The sequence below is a fragment of the Pundamilia nyererei genome, unplaced genomic scaffold (assembly GCF_000239375.1).
Source record: "Pundamilia nyererei isolate P.nyererei 1_Seehausen unplaced genomic scaffold, PunNye1.0 scaffold00041, whole genome shotgun sequence".
In the NCBI taxonomy this organism is placed as follows: domain Eukaryota; kingdom Metazoa; phylum Chordata; class Actinopteri; order Cichliformes; family Cichlidae; genus Pundamilia; species Pundamilia nyererei.
Genome location: NW_005187442.1, coordinates 3,826,064 through 3,836,806, shown reverse-complemented (window position 1 = coordinate 3,836,806; position 10,743 = coordinate 3,826,064). Strand labels below are relative to the sequence as shown.

Sequence of the window (10,743 nt, the reverse complement as noted above, 5' to 3'; positions counted from 1 at the left end):
TTTTCACCTTCAGCATTAAAAAGGACTACAAGGATCTAGTGTCCTCCAGTTAAGAGTACTCAGAGGACAATTTCATATAATTTTAGGGACATATGGAAGGTAATGATTTGATCTGATGACAATTTAATGAACCCTGTGGAGAATAGCAAGAGAAAGTCAAAGTTAAAAAAATATAACGGGCGCATCTAACAATTAATTATTACAACATCATTATATACTAATGCTGCATGTGAATGAAAGTAACATTTGCAGCACACTGCAAAGTTTTTGAACTCTGGCATATCTAGATGAAATATAAACAGTATGCATAATTGTGCCAGCTTTGCTCATTTTAGCACTTGTTTTTTGCTAGCGTTTTCTTTGCTCCCCTCAGGGTTCAGTGAAATAATGCACTGTGAACTGACAGGCAAGTCACTGAATAGCAGTGGCAACTTCTCTTTGTCTCTGTTTTTCCTCATATGTTATGCCATCACAACTCGCTGTCCATCTGTTAGCTGTTCCCCTGTCCCTCTGTGACTTTTCTTCTCACTACCTGTTCTTTGTATGGCTGTGTCTTTCTCCGCTTCTGCCCCCGCGGTGATACTTTTAATTAACTCATCGACCTTGTCAACATTTACTGCTCAAAGAGACAGACAAAGAGAGGGAGCAAAGGAGGGAAGACGGGAACAGATTACTAATTCCATCAAATGCATTGAGAGAGACAGAAAGTGTGGGAACGCAAAGGGGGAAACATCAACAGGGCTTTAGGACACATAGCAATCATATCTCTGTAAGTGGGAGTGGTTTACATCTGATACCCAATGTCCAAAAAAAGAAAGAAATCAATCACAAAGGAATGATGGGTTTGCTTAATTTAACCTCTACATATTACCTAACAATTTTCCAAATACTCAGTGCAGTGTTGTTTTACAAATGAAGGTGATTTTCTTTTATTCCCGGCATTCACGGAAAGTTCCATAAACAAATAGAATCTAAATGAAACTAGTTTCTAACTCTTGAAAATATCAAGTCTGACATCATTTGCAGTTTACTTTATCAATACACGCGGCAGAATTTTCTTTATTTAAATGGCCAGAAACAAACATAGTGCATTTACAAAGTAATTACACACAAGTTTAATTTTTTTCAAACTAATTTACCGCAAACCATAAGTAGAAATGTCCACTTTGTGACAATACAAAAGGTGATTTTGCAAAAAGCGAATGTGTTTCTTACTTCCTGCCTTCTGCACACTCTACCCAGGCAGCAACCTTGCTAAAATCAAACCGAGTATTTACAAGTGAGAGAAAATCTCTGAAGCAGAGTGTTTTGTACACATTGGAACAATGTCCTGGCACCACTCACAATTTCATGAGTAAAAACAGCTCAAAGTAAATGCAAAGTCTTGAACAAGTGAGAGCAAAATAACTGGTAGGTGGAATCCTGGAGTCACATCAAACAAATGTGTTGATTTCTTTCATCTGCATTCTTTTATCTCTTTATTATCACTAAATTTAGAAACATCATGTTTCAAATTGATGCTGAAAAGCGAGTTTGTGAATTAAATAAGCATTCAGAATATTCAAGCTGTACTATTATAATCCAATATTACCAGATTGTTCAGAAAACCCTTCAGTTGATCCAAAATGCTGCAGCAAGATAATATTTCCCAGATGGTGGCATCTCTCTTTGGCTTCCGGTTAAATCAACAATTGAATTAAAATCATTCTCCTCACATTTTCGGGGTGGCTGTAGCTCAGGTGGTAGAGCAGGTCATCTACTAATCAGAAAGTTGGTGGTTTGATCCCTGGCTGCTCCAGTCTGCATGCCAAATATCCTTGTGCGAGATACTAACCCCAAGTTGCTCTCCAATGCTTCCATCTGAGTGTGAATGTGTTTGAATGTTAGACAGAAAGCGCTTAAGCACAGAAAAAAGTGTTTGAATGAATGGGTGATGTATAATGTTGTATAAAGCGCTTTGAGTGCTCAAGTAGAGTAAAAGTGCTATAAAAGAACCATCCCATTTACTGTAGAAAGTCCGCTCATATCTTCCTCAATCAGGCCTCCTCATATCTTAAAGAGCCAGTAGTACTATATTATCTTAATAGAGCATTTTGTGGTTCATATTGTATTTAAAAGCAGAATGGGAGACTGAGGCTTCGGCTATCAGGCCCCTCTCCTGTGGAGCTAGCTCCCGGTTTGAATTTGGTAGACAGACTTAAGATTAGACTTTAAACTTTGGCCTTTTGATGAAGCTTAAACTTTTGGCTTTATCACATGACCCTCAGCATCCCTTGGTTATGCTGATATAGGTCCAGGCTGCTGCAGGACTTGTGATGTACTGAGCACTTCATCTCCACTCACCTCAATTTATTCTTTGTGTGTTTACATGGCACTGTTGTGTCTTCTCTCTCCCACATGGACTTTTTCGTCTTGTCTCCCCCTGTTCTCCTTTCTTCATTTCGCTTCACCCCCCCCCCCCCCAAACATGTCACAGCAGGTGGTTGCTTTTATCTGAATCTGCTTCTGCTGGAGGTTTCTTCCTGATAAAAGGCAGTTTTTCCTTCCCACCATCACCCAATGCTTGATCATAGATTTATTTGTCTGGTTGATGTGATTTACACTAGGTTTTTTTCTTTCCACTATAAAGCACCTAGAGATAACAGTTGTGATTTGAATCTACAAATTTTACAAAAAATAAAATAAAAATAATGAAGACAGCGAGAAAGAGAAACATCAAGCATCCTCAAAAAGTGCCCATAGCATGGATGCTCACTTTTTCTCTTGTACTCAGACATGACTGTTAGCATGTTTTATCTCTGTATATTACCACCTTATGGTTTGCACACACTCCGTTGCATATGTCTAAAACAATGGCTGGTCTGTTTACTTAGTTTTCCTTTTGTGTGTGTGTGTGTGTGTGTGTGTGTGTGTGTGTGTGTGTGTGTGTGTGTGTGTGTGTGTGTGTGTGAGTGAGATAGAAAAACATGACCTCTGTACATATGTGTTCATGTGTTTCCATACTTGTTTTCCTCCTCTGCAATAACTTTCTTCCTTCCCAGCTGTCGTTGCCTCATCTCATGCAGCATAGCCTGGATCTCCTCCTTCATCTCGCTCAGGCTTTTTTCTGGAGTTCCACCTCTCCGTGAAAGAGACTGATTCAACTCAGCAGCCTTTGATTCGAGGTCTGGAGACAAAGACACAACGTGAAAGTAGTCTGAATCTAGAACACGGCAGGTGGACAGACTCAATTCATGCAGTCACAGTTTTACAAGCATTTCAGATTCACTGAAATTTCCTCAGGGTTAATAATGAACTTTTATATTTTAAATATATAGGTATTATCAAGTTCGGATGTTTTTATTTTAGCCACCTTAACAGTTCTGCTTAGCTTCGCTAACAAACCTTTCAGCAGCCAAGAGCAGAAAAACTTCAAAACAAGCTTTGAAACACACCACTGACACGTAATCATCTTATGAAATCAGTTTATACACTGGCCAGCAATTCCTGTAATGACATATTCACTTTATATTTTAGCTCAGTTTTATTTTTTACTCTCTCCTGGGAAAATAATCTGGGTATTTTCAGTTGTTAGATGATCAAATTTAGTTTAAAAACAACATTAACACACCAGAGCTTGGTGCATGAAAGGGAGAGTCTAATCTATTTATCAGAGCTAAAGATTTCTCTGTCAGTTCTTTGTGCGTTTGTCACCATGATCAGCTTCTTTGACAATTTTCAGTAGTTAGTCTGTTATATACAAGACAAACAGCCAAGAGGGTCAATCTCCTTTTAGTGTATAGGCAATATACAGCCCAACTGTGTAAGCAAAATAACTCCATAAAGATGGTTAAAAACATGAAAAAAATGTCCTATTTAGTAGGGCTGTTCGATATAACGATATATACCGGATGACGATATAAAAACGTCTATCGTTTCATTTTATGCTATCGTTTGTTTCGTGGTGTCGCAAAATAAACTGCTTACGGCAATATTTTTTCATCGTTTTGATGGTCACTGTAGTGGCTATATTCATTTCTTAAAGTTCTCTCTTTCTCTTATATTTTATATAACCACACTACGGACGGACAAGCGCCTGTTTTTATGCGTTGTGGTTAGCAACAACGACGGTAACAGCATCGCGTTTCCGCTTGTTTATGTTCCACATAAACCTTTCGCAATAAAGCTCAAGATTAGTGATGTGCGATACCACTGATTTCCGTTCTGATCCGATACCAAGTAACATTCAGGGTGGTATCGACAATACTGATACTTTGTACAAAAACGTATTTTATTTATTGTATCTCAAATTATAGCGTCATAATGATTACAGGACATCAGATTACTTGTTCTTATCACTTAATAATGCAGAGTTCATCATATAGAAATTAAAAAAAAACTGAAGTTGTGCTATTTGAACACCTTGCCTGCCTGCAGCACTAAAGGACTCTGTGAGAGACGTCTGTCTCGCCCTAGCAGCACCTGTCCCTGTCCTCCTCTTCAGTTCGTCTCAACATACGCTCGTCATATTCTGTGATATGATTTACTCTGAGGTGTTTGACAAGGTTAGTGATGTTGCCACAACCATACATGCCAACCCTCCCGATTTTTCCGGGAGAATACCGAATTTCAGTGCCCCTCCCGAAAATCTCCCGGAGCCACCATTCTCCCGAATTTTTCCCGATTTTCCACCCGGACAACAAAATTGAAAAACCATATCGCAGAATTCATAGCGTGGCCCAGCCAATTCCAGTTTCCAACAATGGCGGCAGCTACTTGGTTTTAATATTACTCTTATTTCTCTTTCTGGGTCGCAAAAAAACTTTTAACATATTTTCAGGTGAGAATGTAGCTGTGTAAACTTCAAATATCGTCTTCAAACCCCCGCGGTCTTTCGCTACTCGGGTTAAACATGATATATAAGTCACTTTGATAACTTAAAAATGTTATTGTTTGGCTTTTTCAGTGTTTTATTTGTTCGTGAGTAAATCGGTTTGGCTGAGATTAAAGTTATTAGATTCGATTAAATTAAATTTAACTTTATTAATCCCTCGGGAGGGTTCCTCTGGGGTTTTCATACAGCTGAATAAACGTCAAACAGAAAATGATTAAACAGAAGTGTGAGACGATTGAGTGTTTACGCCAGCGCCCGGTTATATTTTAGATAGCAAGGAGCAGACGGCAGAGTTTCACTCCACCGAGGGAGCTCGTGACGTACTACCCGGCTTTCTTTAGACCGCGAAGGCCGGGTCCTCAGGTGGAAGCGGCCTCTGAATTTGGACACCCCCGCTGTTTCCGGGTCGGCCAAACATTTAACGTATTTTATCCGATAAATAAACACTGTAAAATGTATTCCCCCCCAACAGCCCTAGTATGGCCACAACACCTCACTCTTGGAGCACTTTTTTGCCACATGTATCACAAACCACGTCTCAGCTGTTTGTGGAGGTAAAATAAGTCCTCACATGACTCCAATTAGGCTCAGCCATTGTTGTGCGTGTGCACGCCAAGGGGCTGCGAGACATTTATACAGCCGTATTTCGCACATGACTATGAAAGGCGGAAGAGGAAGTAGTTCCTTTGAATGTAGACAATCCGAATGATATTACTAAAATATCGATATTTTAATGTGAGAATCGATTCTAGACCATAAATGATTGGTATCGGAGGAATCGATATTTCAGGATCGATCCGCACATCACTACTCAAGATCCTGTTGAGACTTTTCAAAATAAACATAATCACGTGAAAGAGCAGGTTATTTACAGATGAGAAGTAAAAAAGAGCGGCCGGGTGCTAAAAAATAAACCTTAGACTCAAACGTTAGAACAGGCTTTTCCCCGCAGCACGCCGTGTAATAAATACTCACAAAGAAAACGGCAGCCGTTACAACTTATGTCTAAAAATGTGTAGTTTCATGCATCGGTTAAAACACTCGACTCCAGCTACATGACGCGCAGCTGGAAACACTTCCTGCAAGTCGAGCTGCCCGAGATTCACAGAAATGACAGAAAATGTTGCATTTTTGTGATTTATATCGTTATTGGGACGATAGAATTCTTATATCGGGATATGAGATTTGGGTCATATCGCACAGCCCTACTATTTAGTGCAAAGAAGTAAAACTACATTCTGAAAATGTTCACACCACGCAAACTGTTAATTTACAAAACGGATAGTGGACACTCTAACATTCAGCAAATGATTCAGCACAAATTTCATGGCAATCCATTAGCTGCTGAGAAATTTCAGCCATCACTAAAGTAGTGGACAGAAACTGCACAAAATACTAAATTCATCATCCACAGATTGAATTTTCTAAACCTGTATGACTTTAATCTAATGATGGAAACACTGTGTTTTCAAGTATTATCTTGCCTGTTCAGTCCACAGCATTATTATAGGTAGAATTATCAGAGGGACAACTCAGACTGAGCAGTTTGGAGATAATGTTAGAGAGGCATGGCTGAGATGGTTTGGACATGTGCAGAGGAGGGATAGTGGATGTATTGGACAAAGGTTGCTGAATGCTGTGCTGCCAGGCCAGAGGAAAAGAGGACGACCACATAGGAGTGAAGGAGGACATGCAGAGGACTGGTGTGACAGAAGTGGATGCTAGGGACAGTTTGAGAAGTGCACACAGAAATCCTCTTCATATATACAGAGATGTACCACAGCCAAACAGATGAACACGCCAAACCTGATGGACATTCTGTCTTTGGCAAAGTCTGACAGTAAGACACAAATGCACACGCTAAAGCTCTATTCAAAGCAAAGGAGTTTATGTCTGCCCCTCTTTAATTAAATTACAGCTAGTGAAATCTCAAACTAATCAATAATTAAAATACAGTAAAAAAAAAAGAGACTCTATGGCTATTCAAACTGCTGCAACCCTAATGAGAAGTGTGTCTGTGTATTTGCTTATGCAAAACGAAAACAGAAGAGGGAAAAACTGAATGTGTGTTTGTGTGTCTGCTGTAATGCTGCAATCCTTTCTCATTTGAAATGTAAACACAATATGATTAAAGTAAGTTCAAACTTAAACGGAGTATGTGAGTGTTTGGAAGGTGTTTGTGTACGGGTGGGCCTGAGTGTATGTGTGCGCAGTTGTGGCAATGCAGCATTTCCGCTCATTTAAAATGTAAACATGCCGTGATTAGAGCCAAGACAGAAGTAAAGCCATCATGCTAATGAACAGCTGTACTGCATGTGTGTATGTGTGCGCATGTTGCATTTGTGTGTGCGTATGTCTATGAGTTTGTAAGTGTGTGTCACAGCCATATAATTACATAGTAGGATTTAAAAGCCAATTAAACACTTAAAACGTGGATGGAATCATATTATGCTATCTAGTAAACACAGGCACGCACACAGAGAAAAGTGTGTACAGTATTATTATGTGTGTGCATGTGTGTGGCTGTGCATGCGCAGCTGTATGAATGTGTGTGTACATTGGCATCAGTGTTTGTGTATCTGGTGTGTGTGTGTGTGTGTGTGTGTGTGTGTGTGTGTGTGTGTGTTTGTGCATGCGCACGCGTTTGTGATAGCCACTAATTAAGTCTCTAATTGCTGCTCTCAATCATCCAGTGAGCTGCGACACAGTCTCTCTTTTCCTCTCTCAGAAACAAACACTTGCGCGCACACAACCATAATCACACAATGATTAGGCAGAGGGCCAGAGAGCTGGGAGCAACAACAAGAAGAGGACAGTTTCATCACAGCCAGCCAGAATGGGTTGGTTTAGTAACTTTCTTTTCATCACACAAGCCATAAAATTTTCATAGTGGAAATCAAAATATTTCATTATTTGACTACACAGTTTTAGAAAGAGCACACTTGTTTGTTGTTCCCACCTAATATCAGCAAAGGGGAGGAAGAGCCACTTATAAATAGATTTATTTGTGCTAAGCCTAAGTAGAATTCAATTAGAGTTGCTCAGGATAAAGTGACTAAAACTAGAGCCACACACGCACATATATAACTATTTTATATATATAACCATTTTCACCAACAAGAATATATTTTTTTTTTTAAAGCTTTGACTGTCTAACTGGAGCAGTTATTGAAAGGGAAAACACAGAGAACAACACATTAGACAACAGGGAGCGACTGTGGAAACAGGTGACAAACCAAGCTGCACTCAAGATCCACTTATTCGCTCGCTATGGAGCTTTTATCAGCAGATAAAGTTTAGGTGGTTACCATGGAGCTGCAGTGTTTTTAGTTTTTCTGTTAAAGGGTTGTGTCTTTTGTCCATACTAAAACACCTTTTTCCAGCCAGCATGAATACAAGTAATAAAAAAAAAAAAAACTCAGAATAGGGGGAAAAAAAACACTTTTGTGACAGCAAAGTTTATCTAAAAATGAGAGTTCAAAAACAAGTGAGTGGAGACTGTTTGAAATCGGCAGCTTTTTCTAATGCCAAAGATGCAGTGGGTTAAAAAAAATATCTTGGTGATGGCACACTGCATTGAATTGTGTCACTGATGTTTACTTTGTTAAATGTGAAAAAAGGGGAGTAGCTTTTCTTTCTTCACAGTTCATCCTACACTGGACCTGAGTCCACCCGCTGTCGGCAACAACCTGTTTAACCTAGTGCCCACATAGCCAGTTCACTGCTGGCTGGTCCTTGTAAACAGAGGCTTTACAAATAGGCTGATTTTCCCACAGCCAGAGCCATGTGCCAGGGATAACCACATCAGGGATATAATCTCAGTGACATACACAACCAAGAGTACAAACGATTGTTCGAAACTGTTCATTTAGGATAGTTCAAAGTCTTTATAGGGATAACTTGCACATAAACTGCACATAAACTAACTTCATTATTCGAAACTTTGTCCATTTTATTTAGACTCTACCACTGCAACACACTACCAGAGAAAAAGTGTAGTAGTCCACTTTAAGGCTAATATTGAAACAACAGGGACTAAATGTGGTGTCAGCTGTAATAGTAGGTAAAGAAGAGCATGAAGGGTTCTAGTACAACCAAAGTGTCGAGCAAAAAAGCACTTTTGGCTAAACAAAAGCTCAAAAGCTACACGTTCAATTCTCGTCCACTCCCACACGGAAGACTGCTAATGGCTTGGAATCCCTAAACAAAGCAGTGAAACCTCTTTTATACTTGAGTTATCATCTGTTGTGTTTATTTTGTGTTGAGTCAAAGGAGAAAACTAATCACAAGCTAGTCACGAAGCCACTGTTGACAGAGCTGAAGGAGGAGATGCAGCAGCTGCACCAGCAAAAAAAAAAAAAAAAAGGAGACTGGAGCTGAATTGAGTGACCTGCTAGTTACATATGCAGAGTATATATTTGTGTGTGAGTGTGTGTGGGCGCATGTGTGCGTAAGACAGAGCCAAAGAAAGAAGCAATCTGCCTGAAGTCGTCACTGCTGGAGGAAACCATCTGGAAAAAACTGCAAAGTCCTGAGAGACTCTTTTACACCAGCATCCCGCTTTTGGACAGTACTTATCCCTAAATCTGTGGCTACATGGATAATATATGATTCGTGGTTAAACAAAGACACCACATGAAGAACTCAAACAAACAAACAAATAATAGTGAAGAAATACCTTTAAGTTGTGAAAATATTTTGGTTCTAATTAATTGAAAATTAATTTAAAGGTGCTGTAAGCCAATATTATTCTATTAACAGTGAATCAAAGCAGCAGGGTTGTTTGAATTCTTAAACCTACAAAGATTTCCTTCTGAGCTACAAGCTTGTTGTTCTAATTTTCTGAAATGCAACGTTACCGTTCTGATTCACCGCTCTCTTGCCTCTTATCAAGACACAGCAAAAATTCTTTATTGTTTTATTCTTTATTGTTTTTTCCTTTAAACGCCACTCTGCAGTACATACTTAGCACCACAGCAACGAGCTGGTGAGCAGGAGCTGAACATTTACCATGAAAAAAATATATTTTAAAAAAGGCCAATGTGGGAATAAATCTTAAAAAAAAAAAATTTGAAGCATGAATCTGTGTATGCATGAGCAATGCTGCTCAAGCTACCATTTGTGATTGAACAAGTACAGTACTTTTTCCTCCAAGCTTCTACCATGACCTGGATGACTGAGAACCCACAATAAGTACAGTATTGTGCAAAGATGTTGATCCGTTCTTCTCGGGAGGAAGAGTAACTTCTTAAAGTGTTCCTGATCAACAGTTTTCCAGGCTTTCTAAAGGTCTTACAAAATGTCTATTTGGATATTGGCTGCTTTTCACTTATTTTCAGTCCTTTTCTTGTAGCAGACAATTTTCAGAAGAATGTTTTTTTCTTCCTTTCTTGTATGTTAAGGCCATAAACACTGAACTATGAATCACTCAAGTGTAAAAAACAACTAGTTTGAAATTGTATCGTTAGGCAATGCTTGGCAGTCCGAGATATGCCAAGCAAACAAGAGATAATCCAAAGAAGAAGTGGCAGACTACAGCAGATTAACAGCATGTAAGAGATTCATCTGGCCCCTCAGTTTATCCATGTACTGTTCAATAAAGCCTCATCAGAAACCATCTCAGTGGAAGAAGCAATTTTTAAGTAAGAGGTGTGCATTATTGCACAAGAAGCAGACATTGCAACAAGGCATTGTTAAAATGTATAAAGAGATGTATACATGGAGTCAAGAAGCAGGTACAACAGTGAGTGCCTACAGCCATCTATAAAACATAGTGGAGGATCTATCATTGTTTGGGGCTACATTTCAAACAGTGGTGTTGGGTAACTTGTCAAAACTGGGTATTATGAACAATTGTGAACACAGAACAA

At 39.2% G+C, this 10,743-nt stretch overlaps 1 protein-coding gene across 1 annotated transcript in view; it reads right to left on the bottom strand.

Moving 5' to 3' along the window:
* lama2 (laminin, alpha 2) overlaps nt 1–10,743 on the bottom strand; it is a 228,005-nt gene that overhangs the window by 40,048 nt on the left and 177,214 nt on the right. The window contains exon 40 of the mRNA XM_013910321.1: nt 3,004–3,166. Coding sequence (XP_013765775.1) covers nt 3,004–3,166 — 163 coding nt within the window. The remainder of the gene's footprint in view (nt 1–3,003; nt 3,167–10,743) is intronic.